Raw genomic sequence first — 26477 nt, 5'->3', positions numbered from 1 at the left:
GCTTGGCCAGCCCGGGGACCAGAGGTGGCCTCAGACCCACGCCAGAGAACGCTGCTAATCTACATCCTGCTGCAACGCAAGGGCATCTGATAATATTTACAGCGTTTTCCACTATTAATAATAACTGTAATTACTGTAGTAAATGCTATGAGAAGTAATAAATATTAGTATCAAGAGCCACTGAAATAATTTCCTTTATTAAGACCCCACCGTACACCAGATGCTTTGCTTTTTTATATCATCTTATTTAATTCTCTGTACAAGCCTACAAATGGTTGCCCTTCTCTCCTTTTGAAGGTGAGGAATCTATACACAGAGCGATTTAGAAACACAGTCAGGGTCACGCGGCCAGTCTGGACCAGAGCGAAGAGACCCCCGCACTTTCTGCCGCCCTAGACTGTCTCCTCACAATTACTAACAGCACCTGTCTAGGCCTTTCTACTGGCCGGGCACATTTTGTAACAGCTTTACTGAAATATAATTCATATACCATACAATTCACCCATTTAAAGCGTAGAATTTAATGGTATTTAGTATATGCACAGGGCCCTGCAACTGCCCCACAATCAATTTTAGAATTTCATCACCCCGTAAAGAAACCCCCTCCCCATCTGCTCCCTACCCCACTGTAAGCCCATTCTAAAGGCAAAGGACAGAGCCTCAGAGAGCTGCTGTGATTTGTACATTAGGCAGGGGTAAGAAGCAAGGCTGGGACCCAGCCCCACTGCCCCTCCTCACACGGCCTGCCAGGGGTCTACTCTGTAACCCCTTAAATATGCATGATCTGCAGAGGGTGAAAAACGGAACCAGATGGTGACAGAGCTTACATGTGCCTTGCTTCCACACCAGGCCCGTGACTCACAGAGTCACTGAAGGCAAAGGGGGGACGCACAGCACAGACAAGTCCCCGCCACCCCCAGTGCAGGGGCAGCGGGGCCCAGGACACAGGGAGGCAGAGAAGGCAGCGGGGGAAGGAGCCTTTCGGGCAGTCCGGGATCTAGATGGTTCGTGGGGCCCCACTCCGCTGACCCCATTCCTGCACCCCCAATCCCTCCTGACCCACAAAGAACTGGCCCCTGCCCCAGGCCTCTGTGTTCCTCCCAGGAATTCAGAGCCATAATCGCTAACAGGGGACCTGCTCTGCACTTGACCCCCAGCCCGGGGTCCTGAGGTCACCCGGGTCCTCCCTGCCCACAGGCCCTCAGAGGCTGGGGGTCACAGGAGTGTCGGGAGAACCACTGCACTGACTGGCTGGGCTCCCCGAGACAGGCTCTGAAGAGTGGTCCTGCCTGGGCACATTCCCAGTTGGGTATCCTAGGGTCTGACGGCTCCCACCCCCCCACCCCGCCCCAGGGGAAACAATTAGCAGGTAGAAGGGGCCGCCCACGTCTCTTATTTCCTTCCCCCACACAAGCCTGCCCTGGGCCAGTCATTCTCTCTGCTGGCCAGAGGCCCAGCACTTCCTTTCACGTTTATAATGTTTGACCAGTCTTGAGCCAATGCCACCTCCTTCAGGGAGGCTTCCTAGATGCCCTGACCAAAATAAGTGGGTCCTTGGGCTGCTGCCTCACACAAAACCGTGATTTGTCTGCTCGTATGTCTGGGTCCCCATATTATCCTACAAACTCATCCAGGGCAGAGGTCCCAGCTTCCTCATTCCTGGGTCCTTCCTGACCCTCTCCCCCGCACTGTGACACACAAGACCCTCCAGAAGAGCAGGTAGGAAACGAGGTCAGTTTTGGCATGAATTAACCGCAGGGCACAGCACCCTCCCAGCGTCTGTCCCAGGTGTCCGTGGGGGAGTGGCTCTACGGGATGGCAGTGACACTTGCTGCCCGCCCCCTACCCCCGGGGGGGTTCCAGTTGGCAATGAGGACCAAGCCACCAGTTTAGACATGGCGCTTCCCCCCAGCGCAGCTAAGATCCAAACGGCTGCAGTCTATCCACACAAAGCGTCTTTGTTCAAGCCCTTCTCACAGTTGGAAGGTTGGCTTGGCCATGAGGGCCAAACTCAGGGCTGGCTGTCTTTTCTCCTGGTACCTGCAAAGAAGCCTGGTCTCGCACATAGCATGTCCTAGAACCCGCCAGGCCAGGAGGCCTCAACCATAGGTCTAGAGAGGCCTGGCTTCAAATTCCTTCAGCTGGCCTGCCCCGCATCCCAAAGCACCAATGCCAGAGCTGGAAGGGGCTCTGAGCCCCTCTATCCCATCCTCCGAGGTGTACCTAAGAGGCAAGTGGAGCCCAGAGAAGGAGAGCAGCATGCCCAGGGTCACACAGCCAGGTCTCCAACTCCCAGCTCAGACTCTTTGCAGTTAACAGGCTGTCCCATCCCTACTCGCGGACCCCTCTCCTACCCTGCCCTCCCCTCAAGGTCAGGCCAAGGCCCACCTTCCCAGTGCGCCTTCTGGGATCCCCTCCCCGGTTCCATCCAGCATGGGGATGTACCCTCACTGGCTTGAAGAAGGAAGAGCTTCTGCCCAGAATGCCCTCCTCGCCCTCTGGCCTCAGCAAACTTCTACCCACCCTTCAAGGCCCAGTTCAAACGTGACGTTCCCGGGGCACCAAAGACAACAATCGCTCCCGTCTCCTGAGCACCATCTCCATCGTGCTCTGGAATGCCAACAAGTTAACGCAGAAACTACCAGAGGTGTTTCTCCTGCTCGGCACCCAAGTTCCTTGAGGGCAGGGACGGGGCTCTCTGCAAAGCAGGGTAATAACAACATCTGCATACACACCGCGTACGACCGGCGGGCTTTACAAACCATACGGCGCTGGGCAAACAAGCTCTCTGCCTATCCTCAGATCTCCCCCCCACGGCTCAGTCTCCCCGTCTATACAGCGGGCGAAGATAATGAGTGCACGTCCCCGCGTGCAGGCCGGGGCTGTTGCTGCTATATTCCTCGGGTCACTTTCATTTTCTTATGTCTCCCTGAGGACCCCACCCACGGCCAGTGGTCAGTACGTATTTTTTTGGAAAGAAGGCCTTTTGGGACTCGAGGTGCTAAAGAAGATGGGGTTAAAATCCAAAGACCACACACAGATACAGACTCAAATCCGATCAGAAATGTTACACCGTAGGGGCGCCTGGGTGGCTCCGTCCGTCGAGCGACGGACTTCGGCTCAGGTCGTGATCTCGCGGTTTGCGAGTTCGAGCCTCGCCTCGGGCTCTGTGATGACAGCTCGGAGCTCGGAGCCCGGAGCCTGCTTCGGATTCTGTGTCTCCCTCTCTCTCTGCCCCTCCCCTGCTCATGCTCTGTCTCAGAAATAAATAAACATTAAAAAATTTAAAGAAAGAAAAAAAAAGAAAGAAAGAAAGAAAGAAAGGTTGCACTGTGGCCTTTGGGTCCAAAGGGGGCTCAGCTGGGTCACCGTGAACAGCCCCTTGCTCTCATGGGACACGGGGCAGTTTTCCGGAATGGGCTGGAAATTCTGAAATCCTTGCCCCGGGGAGGCTTCTGCACTGGGCTGTGGCTAGGGACTGGCTCCAGAGACAGCCGAAGGCAGCAGCAGTGGCCTGGGGGCAAGCCAAAGCAGTGGTAGGCATACCACAGGTAGTAATGCTGTTGATCATCCACTGACAGCTTTGAGGCCCCAACGTACTTTCGTGGGGGCAGCGGAAGAGGCGGTGGCCGCAGCCCTGTCACTGAAGAGCCAACGGCCTCTGTGGCTGCGGACCGGAGAGGGAGTTCACGGTGCGATTCGGTCAAGCCACCGGTTTGCACCAGCACTTTCTGTCTCGCCCTCTGCACAGACACCGCATCCCTGGGCGACTGCAAACATCAGTCGCCCCTTAGGGGGGTGATGATAAAAAAAGAACAAGAAGCCCTGGCCCACATCAAGGCAGTGTGACAATCAGCAGGAAGACACCGTGCAAGGACGGGGACACGGGGAGAAATGCTCCCAGCCCCGCTAGAGAAGAAAGATTCCCCCTTAGCATCCTCCCGATCTGACGCATCCCTCACTTAAAGCGGAAGGGCAGAGGAGCACGGGGGTCCTTTCCTGAGACGCGTCAGCTCATACCTGACAAAGTGTGACAAAGTAAAGCCTGGGACTGCCACATGGGCTCACAAAGCGCCTGAGACACCGGGGATGGAGCCGAACTCCAGCACGAGTCAAGGCTCCGAGAGGGCCACCCACGGCTTTGGGGTTTGCAGTACAGAGCCAACTAGCAGGCGTTCTGAGCTTGGGTGGATGGAACGGGTCCTAAGAAAAGGAACTCACTGAGCTCCTGAGTGGCTCAGTGAGTTAAGTATCTGACTCTTGATTTCGGCTCAGGTCATGATCTCACGGTTCGTCGATTCGAGCCCCGCGTTGGGCTCCACACGGACAGTGCAGAGCCTGCTTGGGATTCTCTCTCTTGCCCTCTCTCCCTGCCCCTCATCCACACATGCACGTGTGTGCTCTCCCTCCCTCTCTCTCTCAAAATAAATAAACTTTAAAAAAGAAATCTATTTAAAAAAAAATTTTTTTTAATGTTTATTTATTTTTGAGAGAGACAGAGACAGAATGCGAGTGGGTTAGGGGCAGACAGAGAGGGAGACACAGACTCCGAGGCGGGCTCCAGGCTCCGAGCTGTCAGCACAGAGCCCGACGTGGGGCCCGAACCCACGGGCCATGAGATCATGACCTGAACTGAAGTCGGACACTCAACCGCGGGAGAGGAGGCGTCCCCGAAAATCTGTGCTGCATGGCACTGTCACCACATAGCCACCCAGGCACCCCAAGAAATCTGTTTTTCTAAAAAAGGGGAGCACTCACAGAGGGGAGCACTGGGAAAGAGCAGGCTGACTTTAAGACCAAAGACAGTGGGGGATGAGGAAGGACGTAACAATAACAAAAATAACGGCAGCTAACACCAACAGAGCCTTGACCCCATGCCAGGCAGGTGCTGACCACCCACCACATTGCCTGGTAAGGTAGGTCCTATTATCGTCACTACCACTCAGCCCCGGGAGGGCGTGGACTATGTCTGTGGCATCCCCCAGAGCCTGAACAGGGCTGGCCACATAGGGCGCACACAGTAAATGTGTGCATTATGCCTAAATCCTTGCTTCACACAGAAGGGAAGGCAGCGCAGAGTAATTAACATCTCCAAAGCCTCAGGGCTACTGGGTGGCCCAGCCAGGATTCAGCCCCAGCAGAGCCCGCCTTCCTTACCGCTGCATGTGTCTGGGCTCAGAGAATCCTGCTAGCTTAAGCCGTGGTCCCAGCGCGTCCGGTGGGGGAATGGACAAGGCATCATCCTAACCAGATCTTCCGCACCTGCCAGAGCATGAACCTGGTGGCCAGTGGGGCATGCGGAGCTCTCCGGAGGCAGTGAGGCCTGTGACTGGCCCAAACCACACATTGTGCCCCCAGGAGTCCCAAACACAGGGAGCCAAGGAGAAAACCACGCCAGCCTGGCCCGGGTAGCCAGGCTTGTCCCTTACCAATCCGTCGCAGTTGCTGATGGCGACAGCTGCCCCTGGCATGCCCGTGACGTCCCCGGTGTAGACACACTCCCGCCGCAAGGGCTGTCGGAACAGCTCCCGAAAATCCTCCTGCCACTCCACGGAGGCTCCGGGCACCACCAGCCGTCGGTTGGGCCGTAGGCGCAAATGCAGTTCCTCCCCGAAAACAGTAACATTGAAGTAGAGGGAGGAGCGCCCCACCCGGCCAGGCTGCAGGGTGGCTCCTTTGCGGCGCAGGGGGCTGCGGGCCACCCGGAGGTGACCTGAGCGGAGGTGACCTGAGCGTGACCGTGGTGCGGGTGGCTCATCCACTATTGCACTCCCTGAGGAGGCTGCTGCTGGCCCAGACAGCACGTGGGAGAGGAAGCGTCCCCGAAAATCTGTGCTGCATGGCACTGTCACAACATAGTCACTGAGCTTTCCGGAGAGGCGCAGCTCTGCTGGAAGTAAACAAGGAGTTACATCAATGTAGTCTGTGCAAAGGTAAGGGGAGACCGGCAATCCCACGGGCGGAGAGAGCTCTGCAACCCTCCGCGTCACCTCGGAGGGACCTCTTAGCCCAAGTTCATCCGATAGCCATCCAGTGCTTCCTGAGCCTCTGGATCTCTGTACTTAGATGAACGGTGTTCAAGTACTCTGTGCACATAACTTGCTTTCTGTAGTCCCCAAGGCCCTGTTAAACTTAACAGAAGAAAAGAAATGATGCCAGAGTCCTGTCTGTCACTCTAGCCACGAGCCTTCCAACTTTGGGCATTGCCAAGGAAAGGGTTGAAATTCCCCGAAAGCCCCCAGGGCAAGGAGAGGGATGGCGGGATCTGCCCAGACTCCCTCAGTGTGCTGAAGTCACCAGCCCAGCCTGGGGTAGGGCCCTCCTCGCCAAGCTCTCTGAACACAGCCAGCAAAACACACACACCTAGAAACCCAGGGGATCCTGGGCACGTGTCAAGGAGACAGGAGCTGGAGAAGGGAGGGAGGGAGTACAGGTTCTATGTTTTTCCAAGTTTAGAAAGAAAACTTTTTAAAGTAAACAGAGGCTGCTGAGATTTCGACATGGCCCAGCACCAAGCCTGGTAAATATAGATCTTCAAAAATAAAAAAGAGACGCATGGGGTGACCTGCCCACTCGGACTGAATTAAGTGTGAGGTCATGGCCCCATGCTCCAGGCTGCATGCCAGCAGCCCGGTCCTCACACAGCTCTCCCTGAGCCCAGCCAGGCCCAGCAGGAATGACAGCTCGCTGGCTTCCAGGCTTGGTGATTCAGGGACGGGAGTTTGGAGGGATTTTCATTTCCACATGGCTCCGTCTTTTGCCTCCCTAGCCCCCTTCACACTACCGATGAAACCTAGAAAATGACATCTCCCGAAAACCCCCCATGCTCATGGCAGTTACGGTGGGGGAGTACTGACTCTCCTCTGGTTTTACCCATTGAGACCCCCAGGATTTCTGCTAGGGAGATCCCACTTCAGTACATGAGTATAGAGCTCACAGACAAGCAGATGTCCCGCCTAGAAATAACCAGAGCCCCCTCCCCATGCTCAGGTGAGGGTGTGGGGCATCTGGTCTGTGTGTGAGACGGTGTCTGCACAGAGCCTGAGAATGATGGAGGAGAGAGCTATCAGTGTGTTTCCCAGCAGGAGTGTGAGGGCCAGGTGCTCACTGGGTGTGGGCAACCACCTGCCAGCCTGACTCCGTGAGGATGAGGCAGTGAGACACGCACACACAAGTTGGAGAGACAGTAGGCACTGAAAGTTAAAGGCACACGGGACAGAAACAGACCAATAGTGTGTGTGTGTGTGTGTGTGTGTGTGTGCGCGCGCGCGCGCGCGGGCGCGTGAGAGAGAGAGACAGAGACAGAGACAGAGACAAATATATAGCCCCTAAGAAGAGACTCCAGATTCCCAAAACCTCTCCGGGGTCTCTCCACCTCTCGTGCCAGAAAGGAAGAGCAAGCTCGGGTCAGCGACCGGGCCATAGGGGAAGAAAGAGCTCAGGCCCAGGGCGCGCACCGCCTCCTGCTCCCCGGAATGCCGCCGGCCCCTCGGGCCCCTGGGGCCAGCCTGACTCTAGGGCACCCCGGACCCATCGCGCCCCCGCGCGCCCGACCTGCACGCACCTGGGGTCCGGCTGCCCGCGGCGGCGCAGAGCGCCCAATGCAGGGGCAGCAGGCAGGACAGCAGCGTGCGGAACGGAGCCATGTGGCCGCGCGCGGACGCGGGCCCGAGGGCGCCCGAGCCGCGGGCTCCGGGCTGCCGACGAGGCTGGAGCGCTGGCCGACCGTCCTCCGCCTGCTCCGCCGCCGCCTCCGGCCCGCCGGCTCCAGGTCCCCCGCGCCACCGCCTGGACCGCTGGCTCCACGCGCCCGAGGCTGCCGGCGGGAGAGCGGAGCGGCCGACGCGCCAGCGCCCCCCGTGCCAACTGCCGCGGGCCGGTCGGTCCGCCCGCGCCGTGACGCTCGGGGACGCGGCGCGAGCCGGCCAAGGGGGCGGCGGGGCGGGCCGGGGGTGGGCACGCTGGCGGGGCGGGGCCGGGCGCGGGTCGGACGGGGGGCGCTGCGCGGCCGGGGCGGAGCGCGGAGCTGGGGAGTGCAGCGCCGAGCGGCCCTGCCTGATCGGAAGTGCCACGCGGAGCCAGCCGCCTGGGCTCCCCCGGAGTGACGGTCCGTAGCCGCTTTCCTTGTCCCCTCTGCTCCCCTTACTTGACCGCAGGGCCCACTCTCCAGAGCCACCGGGCGGAAGGGATGTCCAACTCCGTTTGGGTGATGAGACGGTGACCACCTCTCCTTCCCTAGAGGGGGTTTCTATCTCCTTTCTCTCCTAGTGGAGTGGATGCCCTCCACTAACTTTATCTACCCGTTTTGCAGACCACGCCTCTGGGCCCCCAACTGCAGGGAGTGACCTGAGTCCGAGTCAAGAGTGTGGTTGAACAAGGTGAGGAGAGAGAGCCCTCCCTGGCTTTGTGCTTAGACAGACCTGATTGGAATCCTAGCCGTGAGCCTCCCTGGGAGAGTTAACTATAGCACGCACTAGGTGTTCCATAAATAAGGCACCCTCCACCTCTGGCACGAATAGCTTCTCCGCGGCCCGAGGTGGGAACAATCCAGAGGCAGGGACGAGTGTGGATTGCTGGTTTTGCAGTGTTGCTGAGACCAGTTCAGTAGTCGGGGCAAATAGCCCAACCCCTGCTTCACTGTATAAATGTGTTCCTAACAATTTGCAAATGAACTGTATTTCAAGTAAGCCAGAGGTGGGAATTGGAGAAAGGATTTTTTTTTTTTTAAGAACTGTGGAATAAAGAATCTTTGTATACAGTGTATAAAGACCCCTAATCTTTCTGCTTTTGAGTCCAGACATTTTGTTGTGGGGCTTTCTTAAAGGGAGGCCAGCTTGCGGGTGGAAATTCTCTAAACACACTTCTCTGGGGAATCCCTGGATCCCCTGAGAGAGGACTTGGGTTCCTGCACTCTTCCCAGTCTCTACCCTGGTTAGGCTCTGAATACCTTCCTGCCTTGTGGACAGAGACCCGGATTCCTCAGGATTCCTCACCCTCGGTATTGGAGGGCCGGCGGGTTTCTGAAAGCAGGTTCGGAGAGCTGACGTGGTGTCCCAGGTCACATAGCTCATTTGCAGTGGGGCTGGGATCCCAGTCTAGTGCTGAGCCAGAGAAAGAGACAAGATGAAAGGTCAGTAGACTATTCAAGGCTGAGCTTTGCCAAACCCAGTCTGTGACCAAGGGCAAGTCATTTTCCTCTTTGGGCGGCGGTACCTCATCTGTCAAAGGGGTAACCACGAGGCTCACGGGAGTCAAGGCAAACTCTGACGTCCTGTGGAAATGCAGAGCATTTTCTATTCCAAGGAATACCAAGAGAATTCCAAGGAATTCCAAGAATTCCAAAGAATACCATCCAGTTATTTGCAAATGGCACCAGCAAATCCACACACGTATATATATTTATTTGAAAGAGACTGTGTGCGTGCGCACACACAAGCAAGGGGGTGAGAGGGAGAAAGAATCTTTTTAAAAAATTTTAATGTTTATTTATGTATTTTTTTAATGTTTTGTTGATTTTTGAGAGTTAGAGAGAGACAGAACGTGAGCGAAGGAGGGGCAGAAAGAAAGGGAGACACAGGATCCTGACGTGGGGCTAGATCCCACAACTTGAGAGTCACGACCTGAGCCGAAGTCGGACGCTTAACCCATGGAGCCACCCAGGTGCCCCTGGAGAAAGAATCTTAAGCAAGCTCCACACTCAGCACAGAGCCCAATTTGGGGCTCTATCCCACCACCCTGGGATCACAAACTGACCTGTATTAAGTTCAGGAAAAACAGAGTTCCTTTTTCTCATTCTTTTGGGTCCTTTAAGCTCTGTTAAGTCAAGAGCCAGACTGTGGTTTTGTGTGTGAGGACAGATGGAGCAAGAATGTGTGTGTGTGTGTGTGTGTGTCCGTGGGAATGTGGAGGAGGGGCTATGAGGTGACCAGGCTGGAACTGTCTCCATTATGCCCCCCCCCCCAAATCCACTAAATAAGCTCAGGATAAAATGACCTTCCCTTCTCAGGGTCTCAGTTTTCCCAGCTGCAGAGTGGGGGCCCTATGGGGACAGAAGGGAAGAGTCACAGTATATGATGGCTGACTTTCTCCCTTGCCATCCCAGAAGCTTGCCTAGCCCCCTCCCTGAGCCCCACCCCATTCTTCCTGCCTTAGACTTGGTAAGTCAAGAGGGACAGATTGCAGCTGGGACCCCAGCAGCCTGACTCATGAGCAGCGGGCTGGGGCCTCCCCCGGAGCCAGTCCTGGCAAGCAGAGAGCAAAACCTCACCCCGGTTCTCTCCCCCCGCCCCCTTCCCTGGGGCTATAACGGTTGCTTTTGTTGGCCAGTATTGTATGTCCAGGCTCTTTTCCACTGAGGAACCCTTTGTTAGGAAGAGCGGACAAGGGAACATAACTCAGAGTCTGGGCAGAAGGTGGAGGAAAGGGCTGGGTGGCAGGCCCCATTTCTGGAGGTGAACAGGGCCAAAGCAAGGAGGGAAGTTCTGGGTTCCCTGACTCTCACCTTGGGATTCTCGCACAGTGGAATACGGCTTGGGTGTTTCTCTCGCTGATGGTTCTCCAACATTTATCCAACGCTCCTTCTGTCCAAAGCGCTGGCAGTGGAGAGGGATATGCAAAGAGCTTGCACTGCACGGTCAGGAGCCAATTGGAAGATATGACAGGTGCACGAGAAAGCCTGAAAACCGGGTAAGACAGGAAAAAGGAGAGTGCTCTGGATGAAGGCGAGGAGTCATCGGTGAGCGTTATGGGGATTCCAGAAGGAAAGGGGCTCAGGGCAAGTTCAGTGGAAGACTTGGGTCCAAGCCAAAGCCCATAGTCCTTGGAGTACACCATGGTGCTTGCACAGGATTCTCGCACCCGCATCCCCGGAGAGGTCACATGGTTCTGTTTGTCTTCCTTCATCTTTTTTTAAAAATGTTTATTGAGAGAGAGAGAGAGCGCGCGCACGTGTGCACACAGGGGAGGAGCCGGGAGGGGGGAGAAGGGTGCGGAGAGAGAATCCCAAGCAGGCTCTGCACTGTTAGCACGGAGCCTGACAAGGGGTTCGGATTCACGAACCGTGAGATCATGACCTGAGCCAAAATCAAGGGTTGGGCGCTTAACCAACCAAGCCACCTAGGCACCCCTGGAAAGGTTTTTTAAAAAGATAAAAGGAAGGGGCTCCTGGGTGGCTCGGTCAGTTAAGCAACCAATTTCAGCTCAGGTCATGATCTCAGTTTGTGGGTTCGAGCCCCGCATCGGGCTCTGTGCTGACCGCTCAGAGCCTGGAGCCTGCTTCGGATTCTGTGTCTCCCTCTCTCTCTGCCCCTCCCCCGCTTGTGCTCTCAATCTCTCTCTCTCTCTCTCTTTCAAAAATAAACATAAAAAAAGATAAAAGAAAGGGGCTTCTGGGTAGCTCAGTTGGTTAAGCATCCACCTCTTGATTTCGGCTCAGGTCATCATCTCAAGGTTTGTGGGATTGAGCCCTGAGTTGCGCTCCTGGCTCACGGTGCAGAGCCTGCTTGGGGTTCTCTATCCCTACGTCTCCCTCACTGGCAGAAGTGCACGTTCTCTCGCTCTCTCTCAAAAAATAAATAAATGAATTTTAAAATAAATAAATACCTTTCTGCTGTGAAAACTAGAGCACTTACAGAAAAGTGCCACCTGCTTGTTTTTTTACAGAGGGGTAAACTGAGGCCCAGAAAGCAGAAGTAACTGCCATGAGACCTCAGAGTGGGTTCGTTCAGGGCAAGATAACACCCCAAGACTCCTTGCTCCTGGTAAGATGATCCTAGAATACCACCCTGTTGGTTTCTCCACTCCCCGCCCCCACCCACCGCAGGACCTTGGCCCTTTGGCTACTCATCGTTGGCTCCCACCTCATTCCTAAGGGAAGAAGAAAGGTGTAGATCCCTTCCTCCTGACACCTGAGAACCACAGTCCCACTAAGAAGTTCTAGGCCAGGGGCGCCTGCTGGCTCAGTCGGTAGAGCATGCAACTCTTGATCTCAGGGTTGTGAGTTCAAGCCCCACCTTGGGTGTAGAGATTACTTAAAAATAAAAAATCTTGGGGCGCCTGGGTGGCGCAGTCGGTTAAGCGTCCGACTTCAGCCAGGTCACGATCTCGCGGTCTGTGAGTTCGAGCCCCGCGTCAGGCTCTGGGCTGATGGCTCAGAGTCTGGAGCCTGTTTCCGATTCTGTGTCTCCCTCTCTCTCTGCCCCTCCCCCGTTCATGCTCTGTCTCTCTCTGTCCCAAAAATAAATAAACGTTGAAAAAAAAAATTTTTTTTAAATAAATAAAAAATCTTAAAAAAAAAAAAAAGTTCTAGGTCAATAGTTCTGAAATCAGGGTCCCCCAGACCGGCAGAATCAGCATCACTTAGGTGTTATAAATGAGAATTCTCAGGCCCTACCCCAGACTTATTCAACCAGAATAGGGGGCGAGGCCCAGCAAGCTTTCTCAAACCCTCCATGGATTCTGGTGCATGCTCAACACGAGAATCACTATTCTAAGCAAAGCTTTGCAAATCAAGGCCCAATTAGGATGAGAACAAACTCACTGAGGACCTGTGACCTGCTCCTCACTGAAGGCTGCCACCCTCACCTCCTATCCCCAGTTTCTAAAGCTTCGGCTTGGCCGTATCTGAAGTCTGGGTCTGGACACAGCTCCAGGAGCATCCAGAGCAACCAGAGACCATGCCTTGTGGCCCTTCTCCGCATCACCCTTCTCCTCCTCCTCCTCCCCACCCCCGCATTCCCTCTGCACATTTCTTGGCGAGTGTCTAATGACCGTATCTAAGAGACCCGGACGGGTTAAGTTAACCACAGTGATTTGTCATACATTACAGAACAGCTGACACCCCCGAGACCGGCTGAACCATGAGATCAGTTAGAAACAATGCTGTTTGTGCCCTGTGTGTAGATGTCGTACGGTTGTGGTTACTGCAGGGTGAGGGGTTCAGGGAGAGGAGGTCTCCTCGGCCTCGTAAGGAGGGATGCCAGAAAAGCCAGCTGTCCTTCCGGAATTCTGTTTCTGCCATTCACTCTCCCGAAACTGTAGGTTTATAATTGCAAATCAAAGTCCAGCGCAGCCCCTGATATTGGCCCCTTGGGGCTCAAGAGAGGCAGGCAGACAACAGAGACCCTCTCCTATTTCCTGGAGCCCCTTGGTTGTAATAGAAGGTATTAAAGAGATTTGGCAAGGACTCATTTCTCACCAGCCTGTCTTCTAATCCTGGTGTCTCTTAGATGCCATGGTGGCATCCTGCCAGCAAAGACGGGCCAGGCCTCCATTCCCGTCCTTTCTCTAGATCAGTTGGGTTATATGTAACCAAATAAATAAATATGGCTTCATTTATTACCCCACGTAATATAGAATACTGAAAGAGACCTGGGCATGCCCAGTTAATTTGGCAGCCCAACAGACTCACCCAGTACCCTAGTTCCTTCCTCCTTCTGCTCTGCCATGTTTGCAGTTACTCTTGTCCCCAGGCTTGTCCCCTCTTAGTCACAAAATGGCTGCATCAGCGCCAGCCAAATGCGTATATTCACCAACTGCAATGGTGACCGGAGGCAACGGAAAAGGGAGTTCTTTCTTGTCCCCTCTTTCAAAAATTTTTATTATGCAAATGTTCAAACATAACACGAAAGAAGACAGTAGCATGAAGCTACCCCCAAACCCCCCTCTGGCCCACATTTACCCACAGCTCAGCTTCGGATCATTATTAGCACAAGACTGGTCTTGTTTCATTGTTACCCCCTTCCCACCACACATCCTGGTGGGATTTTTTAAACTTTACATCCAAATTAGTTAGCATACAGTGAAACAATGATTTCAGGAGTAGATTCCTTAATGCCCCTTCCCCATTTAGCCCATCCCCCCTCCCACAACCCTCCAGCAACCCTCAGTTTGTTCTCCATATGTATGAGTCTCTTCTGTTTTGTCCCGCTCTCTGTTTTTATATTATTTTTGTTTCCCTTCCCATATGTTCATCTGTTTTGTCTCTTAAAGTCCTCATATGAGTGAAGTCATATGATTTTTGTCTTTCTCTGACTAATTTCACTTGGCATAATGCCCTCCAGTTCCATCCACATAGCTGCAAATGGCAAGGTTTCATTCTTTTGATTGCTGAATAATACTCCATTCTATATATATACCACATCTTCTTTATCCATTCACCCATCGATGGACATTTGGTCTCTTTCCATACTTTGGCTATTGTGGATAGTGCTGCTATAAACATGGGGGTGCATGTGTCCCTTCGAAACAGCACACCTGTATCCCGTGGATAAATGCCTAGTAGTGCAATTGCTGGGTTGTAGGGTAGTTCTATTCTTAGTTTTTTGAGGAACCTCCATACTGTTTCCCAGAGTGGCTGCACCAGCTTGCATTCCCAACATCCTGGGTTATTTTAAAGCAAATCTCAGGAGTACCTGGGTGGCTCAGTTGGTTAAGCGTCCAACTTCGGCTCAGGTCATGATCTCGAGGTTCATGAGTTCAAGCTCCACATAGGGCTCTGTGCTGACAGCTCAGAGCCTGGAGCCTGCTTTGGATTCTGTGTCTCCCTCTCTCTCTGGCCCTCCCCTGCTCATGCTCTGTCTCTGTCTCTCTCTCTCTCTCAAAAATAAAATAAAACATTAAAAAAATTTTAAAGCAAATCTCAGATATCACCTCCTGTTTAGTATCAGTAGCTAAGAAAGACTTACTCGTCTTTAAAAACAAAAACAAAACATCAACAACAAAAAATATAGTGCCTCTGTCACATCTAACAAAATTAACCTCAACTTCTTAAAGTCATCTTATATCCGATCATTGCTTAAATTCCTCCACAAAAATTTTCGTCTTCTTTCATTTTGTTTTGAAGGCACGGATTGTTCAAATCCGGGTCCAAAATAAGTTCACACAATGTGTTTGGCTGACGGGTCTCAGAAGACTCCTTTAGTCAAATCCATGGGTGGGCAACCTGCACGTGGGGCCAAACCCAGCCCACGGCCTGTTTTTATAAACACAGCCTGCCACCTTCACTTGTTTACATATTCTTGGCCTCATTTCATGCTACAAAGGCACAGTGGAGTCGTTTCTACAGAGCCAGGATGAGCCACAAAGACTAAAATATTTATTACTTGGCCTTTACAGAAAAAGTTTGTTGACCCCTCATCTAAATAATTCCCCTATCTTTTTTTTTTCCTCTCCAGTTTTTGGTTTGAAGAAAGGAGGACATTTGTCCCACAGAGTCCTGCGTTTTCTGGTGCCCCTTTTGAGGAGCAAGGTAGAGGTTTCCAGAGCAACCCCCCCCAGCCCCCCCCCAGCATTTACCTTGAAGTCTTTTTTTTTTTTTAATATGATTTATTGTCAAGTTAGCTAACATACATTGTATACAGTGTGCTCTTGGTTTCGGGGGTAGATTCCCAGGATTCATTGCTTACCTACAACACCCAGTGCTCATCCCAACGAGTGCCCTCCTCAATGCCTATCACCCACTTTGCCTTTGAGTCTTGATACCCAGAATCCCTCACAGCCAATCCCTGACCAGGCCCGAGGCCCTCCTCGGAAGCACATGGCTGCTCGCGAGATGCCCTCCCAGCCCCCGACCCGGATCCTCCCCGCTCCATCTTCTAGCTCGTGGTCAGCATCTCACAAGCACGCCCCCTGTCCCAGCTCTGTGCTGGACACCAGGGACCCAGAGGTGACCATGGCAGACCGGTCTGTGGGTTCTGAGCTCCTCATCTACTGAGGGTGCTCCCAAGCTGGGAGGGAAGCACAGGTGCCATGAGGGCACAGAGAAGGCGTGCCAAACCTACATTTGTGCAGTTGGAAAACGTTTCCTGGAGGGGGGTGCCCAGGGGTTTGTGGGGAGGGTGGTGCAGGATCCAACCTCAAAGGGGCCGAAAAGCTGTGTTAAGGGATCTGGCCCATCCAGAAGGCTCTCACAGCCCCTGGAAGCTTCTATGAGGGGGCGGGAGCAGCATTAGGATTGAAAAAGCGAGTGAGATGTAAAATCTGCTCTCAAGTTCCTCGCTCCCGCTGAGGCATGAGTCACCCATGGTGGTGCACTGGGCTATTTCGAGCCCAGGGGGTGAAAGGGTCAAGATACAGTGTGAGGGGTGCTTGTAATAGTGTTTTGTCTTGTCAAGATATATCAAATATATATTTTTAATGTATATCTTTATATTGTATTTCATATCATATAATCTGTTTTAATGTATAATTTATGTATCCTATATTATATACTGTAAATTATGTAATGATATGATTTTTAAGTGCACAATTTATTCGATATTTAATATATAATTTTATTTATATATTGTTACATAGTTATTAAATTATGTATCAATATAAAATATAGACGTATATCTTTTTCATGTTTATTTTTGAGAGAGAGGGTGCACACCCATGTGCACGTCAGGATGGTCAGTTTGATATGAAATCTTCTGGGTGTAAGCCAGATGCTTTGTTTAAGCTGCGGGGGAGGGTCTATGAGAGGGAGACAGAGGACCCAAAGCGAGTTCTGAGCTGACAGAAGAGAGCCCCGTGTGGGGCTCGAACCCACGAACCCTGAGATCATGACCTGAGCCGAAGTCAGATGCTTAACCGACTGAGCCACCCAGGCGCCCCCAGACATATATCTTAATATGTATTTGACATATTTCAGAAAGGCGGGATATTCTTCTAGGTCCATATATTTTCTGTGTAATGGGATACGCAACAGGGTAGCCTCCTAACGATGGAATGGAGTCTCTGAAATGATGCCTCGGAGGTAGTGCCTTTTCTCTCTTCACCCAAAGCCACCTTTGCTCCAGTAGGTTGCGCTGGGCTATGGCCCCTCTTGGAGCTGGTTTCTAAATGTGGAAAATGAGACTAGAAATATCTATCTCCCGTCAATGATGGCTAAACACAATGCCAGCCATATTTCTGGAAGCCCTTTGGGGAGCCGGGGCAGAGGAGGCGTAATGTTACTGGCATTTTGCTTCCTTCTTAGCCCTTAAAACGGAATGCCCGGAGTGACTAAGAGTCCTCACCCTCTGCCACTCAAAGGTCAGGTGGGTGGGAGCTGAACCTACATTTGCTCATTTCCAGGATGACCCACCCTCTTTCAAACAGGGGCGGGGTGTGGGGGGGGGGAGCTTTCACAAGCCCCACCTTCAGAATCGTCAGGAGTCAGCTGTGTTCTCCAAAAGAGGGACAGGCCTTTATTGAACACTATGTACGAGGTACTGGGGGAAGCATTGCCCGGGTCCCGGGGAAACATCAGCTCCTCGGGTGACCTGAATGTATGCCTGCTGGTGATTCCAATGGTGAAGGTGGTGGTTTGTATGACGTCTAACATTTGCCCAGCGAGACATAAACCTCAGCTGGGACGCCGGGAGGCCAGGGTCCTGGTCAAGGCTCTGCTGCTGACAGGCTGGGGAGCTCTGGGCAGTCCCCTTCCTGCCCTGTACCGTGAGCGCGGGGATGAGATCACCTCTGCGGTGCCTCTGAGCCCCCACCACCCATGACTCAGCCCCCAGGGCTTTGCACACCCTGTTTCTTGAGGCTGGGTGGCTTTTCCCATGCCTCCACCTGGCAAGCTATGCCTCCTCCTTCAGACTCTCTGTCAGCAGGCACTTCCTCCCTGGACCCATTATGACACATGTTACTTTTTTTTTTTTTTTAATGTTTACTCGTTTCTTGAGAGACAGAGACAGAGTATGAGCTGGGGAGGGGACACAGAGAGAGAAATCACAGATTCTGAAGCAGGCTCCAGGCTCCGAGCTGTCAGCCCGGAGCCCAACGCGGGGCTCGAGCTCATGAACCATGACATCATGACCTGAGCCGAAGCCGACCGCCTAAGCGACCGAGCCACCCAGGTGCCCCGACACATATTTCTTATGGAAGCATTTCTTATACACTTTCTTTTTTTCTTTTTTTTTTTTTTTAAGTTTATTTATTTATTTTGAGAGGGAGAGAAAAAGCATGAGTGGGGGAGGGGCAGAGAGAAAGGAAGAGTAAAGAGAGAATCCCAAGCAGGCTCTGCAACTGACAGTGCAGAGCCAGATGTGGGGCTCGAACTCATGAACTACGAGATCACGGCCTGAGCCAAAGTTAGATGCTTAACCAACTGAGCTACCCAGGCGCCCCTTCTTATAAATTGTCTGAAGGGCAAGGCTCAGGTGTTGTCTCATTAAGACCTGGCACACAGTAGGTGCTCAATAAAAGTGCGTTGTACTGGATAGCACTGAGGTCCCTTCCCTCCGCCCTCTACCCTGGGTGAGCGTCGCTCTCCTAAGGGCTAAATCGTTCTTGCAAGAGTCTGAACCCCTCACCGTGAAGGCCGGGAGGTGAAAAAGGATATAGGTCTCCAGGGATACTCAGGCCTTGGGAACTAACTGAGGCTTGATACACATCATCTCACCCAACAGCTGATGGTGACACCCTTGCGGTCACCGTTAGTCACTCATCCGCCACAGGCACTTCTGTTCTTTTTATAACTCCAGGCAGTTGGGGCCCTACACCTGCCCCACATTTATGCTCCACAGGCTTCCGAGATCTGCTTTTTGGCAAGACCTCCAGATCAATTAGCCGAGTCAGTGCTGAGAAGTTGGGAGGTTTGTGGGGTGGGAACCGGGTCAGAAATCCCTCCCAGACACCAAAGAGCTACTTAGGGCCCGTGGCGTTGAGCCTGGTCACGGAGACCAGGAAGACCAGGTCACGAAGAAAGCAAAGTGCACAGAGAATTAAAGCACACGGTGAAGATCCAAATCCGGAATGAGCTATAAAAGGGCTGCAGATTGCACGTTACAAGTCCCCTCCGAGTCCCCTCCAGCTGGCGGGCCGAGAGGAAGCTTCCTCCCACTTGGCCGCGACTGACCTCCACCGAGTGTTCCAAATAGGTCCACATACCTCTCCCGGCCCCGTGGCCCAGAGAGCAGGGCAGCTGAGAGACGAGTCCTCCCTGGAGGCAGCCACACCCAGTGACCTCACTGCTCACTACTGAGCTGTGAGCACCAGGAGGAGGCAGAAGGCCCTGGGGAGTGGCTTCTAGAAGGAGCACCTCTATCCAGGGACAAATGGCCCAGAAAGCCAAACACAGGCCGCAGCTTAGCTCTGGGGCCACATGGGTTTATCAGTCACCCGAGGAAACGTCAGTAGCCGCTGCCCATCCTGTGTTTGGGTGCCGAGCTGCCCTGTAGGGGTCTGGGCTCGACTGGAAATGCCCAGAGTGGTCAGCTGTCAGCTTTGGGGACTCCTTGGCCGTGCCTCCTCCCACCTGCCCTGAGCAACAGCCGAAGTGACATTCAGGCACATTGTTTCCCTTCTACCTCCAGCCCCGTTGCCTCAGTGATAGGAAGCATGGTGAGGGACCGTTACTCCTCAACCCTCCGCCACCACTTGGGCGGCAGCATCCCTGGGGTCTTCTATCCCCCATGGGGCCCTTGTTCTTCTCTCTTCCAGAAAGCCATGTCTCGGGAGCGCCCACCCTCACAACTGCAACTATAAAGAGCTGTAAAGGTCTGAGATGTTACCCTCCTTGGAGGCTAATCCACTTTTCCAGAGGAAGATGCTAACCGCCTGGGTCAGAGACCAAGGACTTTGTTGTTCACGGCGCAGCGGGCAGCGTGAGCTTCCTGTTCCCTCGCCCCCAAGTCCCACGGGGCCAAGCCGGAGGCGGGCCCTGGTGGGTGCTGTGACCACAACGGGTTTGTGCCACAGCTGAGGAGCCTTGAGTCTAGGCGATGCCAGTCTTCTAAAGGGGCTGCTAGCAGACAGGCAAGAAGAAAGGCAAGATCATTATCTTCTGGGGCCATTTGTTACGCAAAAGTCCTCAAAAATATAGCCCAGAACCAGAGCTATTCAGGAGACAGGCGGGGACCCATTGGAATCATCTCCCAGCAGCTACTGTGGAGGTGACGTAAGCCTCTGAGCTGAGCAGAAAATGGGCATCTGTCGCCATAAGTGCAAGGGCAGTGGGGAGCTACGTCCTTTCTTACCCTTGGCCGAGCCCTGCCTTGGACTAGATCATTGGGAAGCAGGGTCTGAGACAATCCAGGTGCAGGCTGGTGGGGGAGCCAGGTACCTGGGGCCCAAGAGAGGGCAGGAGGCCGCAAAAGGGGCAGGCACTTCCAGAACCACATCAAACTGATAAGGGGGGGTCCTGAGAGTCCAGCCTCTGACTTAGATGACCTGTTTGTATCCACCCCCAAAGGACCCCCACCCTTGGGACTCCTTTCCCTGCTCGATGCACATTACTTCCCTGATCCCAGCCAAAGAGAAGTCGCCGGGAGAATCCAGATCTCATCCAGCTAGTAGGAACCTGAGGGCTCCACAAAGTTAGCCCAGAGGGTAGGGCCTTGGGCCCTGGAATAAGACCGGCCCAGGTTCACGCCCAGTGCTGATGCAGACCAACCGCCTTGGCGACCTGGTGCAAGTCACGGCACCTGTCAAGTGCCTCGCTTTCCTTCTATGCAAAAGAATGAAGGTACCTACTCCCGAGGGCCCTTGTAGAGATTAATCCAAGCATCCACGGGAAGTGCTAAGCCATCACCCAGTGGCAGCACCGTGAACGGTGACCACTAATGTCGCAGCGACTGCTCTGGTGGTGACGGACCGTGCAAGGCGACACTGCCAGAGAACATAAGCTCTGGTATTCCAACCCAGGTTGCCCGACCTCCTTCCCGGGACGCCCATTCCAACTGGATCTGCCCTCCCCACCCACCCCGCCTCCTTCTTTCCGCCACTTCTCTCCGACCTCAGCAGCCTGGCGCCCTCCACCTTAGGCTACCTTGCCAAGGGGATTCCACAGGCCGTCCGTGGTTTGTCCCTGTCGAATGTAGAATCCAGAAGGGCTTCAGGAAAGTCGGTGACGCTGGCTTGCCACTTGCCAGCTCTGTGACGTGCGGAACGTTTCTTAACCCCCTTGAGCCTCAGTTTCCCCATCCGTAAAATAGGGAAACCGCAGAGCTGGCTTATGGGACTGCGGTGAGGAGTCCTAGATGCTTGGCAGAGTGCCTGGCACGTGGTGAGGACTCAACAGATGTCAGCTGTTACTCTGACTGCATTTAGCGTTATTATTCTGAATGAAGATTGTAAAAGACACACCCAGATCTGGGGGGGGTTGGTAGGTTCTGTGCTCCAGAAGTAAGGAACTGAGAAGCCAGCAGATGAGCTTGTGGGGAGGCAGAAAAGCTCTCTGCACACTGTATAAACGTGTGCGGTGAGAGGGTGCTGGCCATCAGAAAGGCCTGGAAGCAGAGCAAGCACACAGTGCCGCAGAGGGGTAAGGACGTGGCGGCCGCCAGCTGCGCTCAGTCCTCTGGGGTCCCCCAGCAGCACGAGAAAGGGGGTGAAGATGACCACAGCCATCTGTCGGAGGTCCCAAGGTCCCGTGGGTGCTGGGGCCACAGTGGGGCCAGAGCCAGGTGACTCTGCAGCGTCTAGAGGGCCTCGGACCTACTTCTCACAGATGAGACTAAGCACTGGCTGGGTGCATGGCGGGGGTAACCAGCTCATTCTGGTTTGCCCAGGCTTCTCCGATTTGGGCACTGACAGGCCCTGCCCTGGGCACACTGGAATGGTTGGTCCTGCACTTGTGACCCACTGGCTTCAGAATGGCGCCTATTCCCTTCCTGAGGGCCCCCGAGTGCCCTCAGCGGAACCGTCCTCAGCCCCAGCCAAGCTCCACTGCTCCATCTTTCCCAAAGAAGTGGCCCCGGGATTTGACTGATAGCATCCACAATGATTGGCAGGCCAGGCTGGACGTGGCCCGGGGTCCCGGGGTCAACGTGACTGTAGCTGGGGCTGGCCCCCACTCCAAGGCAGCCAACTTCAAGGTCAGAAGATGTGCCAGGAGCGGTATAACTTCAACACAAACTTGGTGGAGGTTGTCAGGCACAGGGGTGAGGCCTGCTGGATGGCTGACGAGGGCACATTAAATGCTTATGGAAGTGTCCACCCCCAACAGATCTCAACACAGTATTTTTTAATTGGGGCTCTAATCCCCCAAAGTCTACTATATGTACCTCCCCTCACTGCCAGCTCCCTTGCCCCAGCGAGCCCGTACCCTCTAGAGGCACGGACGATGGTTGGACAGGGGTGGGAGAGATGGGGAGGTCTGATCCGGGACGCTGGCCGCAGGTTTAGAAAGGGGGTGGGGGGCTATCTAAGAAGAAGTTGGGTGAATATGCTAGGCAGTTCCTAGCAGTTGATGGGGAAGAGGCTAGGAGGAGGAGGAGGAGGGGCAAATAAGGATGATCCCACTGGTTCTTCCCGAAGCATCCCCTGAAATGGAGAAGGGAAGTTTGGAAGGGAAAGGCAAGAGCTCGTTTGGAACGAGGTGAGTTTGAAGTTTCTGGGACTCATCCAAGGGAGCCCACACCTGGCGTGCAGTGAGCACCCAGGCCTGGCGTTCCTGGGAGACAAAAGATCTGAGAATCGTCAGCCTCTGGGTACACAGGCTGGTGAGCTGACTGCAGGGGGCGAGCGCAGTCCAAAGAGAGGCTTGCGGGTGGAATTAAAGCCAGACTGACTCCTAGTAGCTGAAGGTCTTGTCCTCTGAGAGTTTTCTGACTCCTGGGCAATTCACTAACTGTCTTACTGGGACGGGATTGATTTTCAACCCCATTTATTTATCTATCTATCTATCTGTTTGCTTTTACGTTTATTTATTTTTGAGAGAGAGAAAGTGCAAGCGAGGGGCAGAGAGGGAAACAAAGAATCCAAAGCAGGCTCTAAAGCACCGTCAGCGTCAGCGGGGAGCTCAAACTCGCAAACCGAATTGAACCTTCAGGTCCTGACCTGAGCTTAACCAACTGAGCCACCCAGGCACCCCCCCCCGCCCCCTCAACCCCTTTTATATATAACTCTCCAGGCAACTGTGTGCCAGGGACTTAATTCCCGTCCTTGAAACATATTCTTCCAGTGGGATTCTGGATCCTTCTGCAAAGGACAATTCTAGTGACTTCCCTTCCTCTCCAGGGTGGATGAATATGCAAATTTCATCTCCACCATGTCCCTCCATAAACCCTGTGGTTTGGGGCTTTTTGCTCTTATCTATTCACTTTGGGGATGAAAATTTTCAAATATATACGAAAGCAAAGAGGATAATAAACTTTCATGCACCCATAAACCAACTTTAATAATTGACTTGTAGCTAACCTCCTTCATTTATACGTTCCCCACTCCCCTATACACACACACACTCCATCCGTACTGGATTATATGGAAGCAAATTATAAATAGTTCAGTATGTCTCAAAAATATAAGATCTCTTTATTTTTTTTAAGTGTATTTATTTTTTGAGAGAATGAGAGAGAGAGAGAACGAGCTGAGAAGGGGCAGAGAGAGAGGGAGAGAGAATTCCAAGCAGGCTCCGTGCTGTCAGCACAGAACCCAATGCGGGGCTTGAACTCACAGACCTGAGATCATAACCTGAGCCGAGATCAACAGTCAGATGCCTTACCGACTGAGCCACCCAGGCACCCCGTAAGATCTCTTTAAAGAAAGTAAGCTTCTTTATTGAAGTGTAACATATATACTGAAAAGTGCTCAAGAAATACAAGAAATATATACACCTAACTCATGTAGCTACTTCCCAGAACAAGACATAAAGCATCATGAGCTCCCTAGAAGCCCCTCCATGTAGCCTCCCCATCCCTAATCCTTCACAAAATGACCACCATTTCGACCCCTGTCACCACAGATTAGTGTTCCCTATTTTGAACTTCATATACATGGGATCATACAGTTTATATTCTGTTGTGTCTGGTTTCCTTCACTCAGTATTTTACATAATTGTTTCCTGTATTGGTTATGTGCTAATTTTTGTTGCTGTGTAGAATTTCACTGCATGCATACACGACCGTTTATTCCCCCATCTTATTATAAATGGACATTTGAGTGGTTTCCATTTGGGCTGTTATAAATAGCACTGCTATGATCATTCTTATGCACAGTATCTGTTGGCCATAGCGATCATTTCTGGGGGTTCTACACCCAAGATCGGGATTGCCTGATCATAGGATACACGTATGTTCATTTTTAAAAAGATACTGCTAAATAGGGGCCCCTGGGTGGCTCAGTCGGTTAAGCCTCCGACTTCAGCTCAGGTCACGATCTCATGATTCGTGGGTTCGAGCCCCGCATCAGACTCTGTGCTGGTAGCTCAGAGTCTGGACCCTGCTCTGGATTCTGACTCCGTCTCTCTCTGTCCCTCCCCCACTCACTCTGTGTCTGTCCCTATCTCTCAAAAATAAATAAAGTGTTAAAAAAAGTTTAAAGATACTACTAAATAGTTGTCTGAATGGTTTGACCTTGGGTTGTCTGCAATTTTCTTACAGATTTGTGGGAGTTTATTTATATCCTGGATTTTAATCCTTTGTTGGACATTTCTATTAAAAATGATTTCTCCTGCTCTGTGGCTTAGTCTCCTCGCTCTTCATATCTTTTCATGAACAAAAGTTCTTTATTTTCATAAAATCTAATTTATCCATTTTTCCTTTAGTAATCCCTTTTGAAATCCTACTTAATAAATCTTTACCTCACCAAGGTCTTAAAGATAATCTCATCTGTTATCTTTTAGAAGCTTTATTAATTTTTTCATTTGGTTCTATATCCATCCAGAATTTATCTCTACCCAAGGTATAGTAAGGTTCAACATGCATGTTTTTCCTATATGGATATCCAAATTTCATATACTATTTATTGAAAAAAACATTCTTTCATTGCATTTCAGTGGCACATTTCTTGGGAATCTGGTAACCATATATGTGTGTCTGTTTCTGGACCCTATTCTGTCCATTGGTCTATTTTTCCATATGCATGCCAACACCATACTGACTCAATTACTACAGCTTTACAATAAGACTTTATATTTGATGGTAAAAGTTCTCCATTCCGGCTTTGTTTTGCATCTATGTATTCTTGACTATCCTTGGCCTTTCGCCTTTCCATATAAATGTTAATATTTTGGGGGGCGCCTGGGTGGCTCAGTCGGTTAAGCGTCCAACTTCGGCTCAGGTAATGATCTCGCGGTTCGTGAGTTCAAGCCCCGCATCGGGCTCTGTGCTGACACCTCAGAGCCTGGAGCCTGTTTCAGATTCTGTGTCTCCCTCTTTCTCTGACCCTCCCCCGTTCATGCTCTGTCTCTCTCTGTCTCAAAAATAAATAAATGTTAAAAAAATTTATATAAAAAAAGAATAAATTTTAATATTTTTTGAGGGGGGAGGGGCAGGGAGAGAGAGAATCTTCAGCAGATTCCACATCCAGTGAGGAGCCTGACCAGGACTCCATCTCACGACTGTGAGATCATGACCTGAGCAGAAATCAAGAGCTGGACGCCTAACCGACTGAGCCACCTACGTGCCTCTCCGTATAATTTTTAGCATTGGCCTATACATTTCCATATTAAAACAGGCTTTTGTAGAATTGCATTATATCTATGGATCAAAGTGGGGAGCGATGACTTTTCTACAATCTTGACTCTTCTAATTCATAAACGTGGTATATTATTTATCTCCACTGCACTATTACATTATCAGTATCACTACTGTTTTGTAGGTTTTTGTATAGCAATCATTCTTTGTTAAAATTTTTTCTAGGAATTTGATGTATTATGATGTTATGATAAACTGAATCATTCTGTAAAGTCTATTTTATAATCTGAGGTGCCTGGAGTGCTTATCTGACTTCGGCTCAGGTCATGGTCTCACAGCTCGTGGGTTTGAGCCCCGTGTCCCTGTGTCAGGCTCTGTGCTGACAGCTCAGATCCTGAAGCCTGCTTCATATTCTGTGTCTCCCGCTCTCTCTGCCCCTCCCCTGCTCGCACTCTGTCTCTCTCTCCTTCAAAAATAAATAAACATTTTAAAAAATTTTTTTATTTTATAATCACTGCTGATACATTGACTTGGGATCCAGGGACATTGCTAATTTATTGTTAATTCAATGGTTCATTATTAGATTCTTTTCATATGTCATCTTCAAAAAGTTGTATTTCTTTCTTTCCAATCATATGTCTTTATTTCTCTTTCTTGCTTAATGTACCGACTACAACCTCCAATATAATGTTGAATAAACTTGGTGACAGGAAGTACACTTGTCTTGTTCTCATTTTCCAAGGAAAAGCTTTTACAATATCACCACTATGATGTTAGCTGTAGTTCTCATCCATTCTTAGAGTATTAAGAGTTTTTTATCACGAATGGGTGTTAGAATTGTATCAAATCCTTTCCATGTATCTGAAAAGGGTCTAGTATCCAGAATATATAAACAACTTTTACAACTCAGCAATAAGAAAAATAACTTACTCTTAAAATGGGCAAAGTATGGGGTGCCTGGGTGGCGCAGTCGGTTAAGCGTCCGACTTCAGCCAGGTCACGATCTCGCGGTCCGGGAGTTCGAGCCCCGCGTCAGGCTCTGGGCTGACGGCTCAGAGCCTGGAGCCTGTTTCTGATTCTGTGTCTCCCTCTCTCTCTGCCCCTCCCCCGTTCATGCTCTGTCTCTCTCTGTCCCAAAAATAAATAAACGTT

At 51.9% G+C, this 26477-nt stretch overlaps 1 protein-coding gene across 1 annotated transcript in view; it reads right to left on the bottom strand.

Annotated features, from left to right (window-relative positions):
- ADAMTS14 (ADAM metallopeptidase with thrombospondin type 1 motif 14) overlaps window positions 1-7874 on the bottom strand; it is an 82825-nt gene extending 74951 nt beyond the window's left edge. Inside the window, exons 1-2 of the mRNA XM_043596546.1 lie at window positions 7565-7874; window positions 5430-5887 (exon numbers count right to left, since the gene is read on the bottom strand). Coding sequence (XP_043452481.1) covers window positions 5430-5887; window positions 7565-7646 — 540 coding nt within the window. The 5' untranslated portion in view covers window positions 7647-7874. The remainder of the gene's footprint in view (window positions 1-5429; window positions 5888-7564) is intronic.
- Between the last annotated feature and the right edge of the window lie 18603 nt (window positions 7875-26477).

The sequence above is a fragment of the Prionailurus bengalensis genome, chromosome D2 (assembly GCF_016509475.1).
Source record: "Prionailurus bengalensis isolate Pbe53 chromosome D2, Fcat_Pben_1.1_paternal_pri, whole genome shotgun sequence".
Lineage (NCBI taxonomy): Eukaryota > Metazoa > Chordata > Mammalia > Carnivora > Felidae > Prionailurus > Prionailurus bengalensis.
The sequence above is the reverse complement of the archived record's forward strand: the minus strand, read 5'-3'. Positions and strand labels throughout refer to the sequence as shown.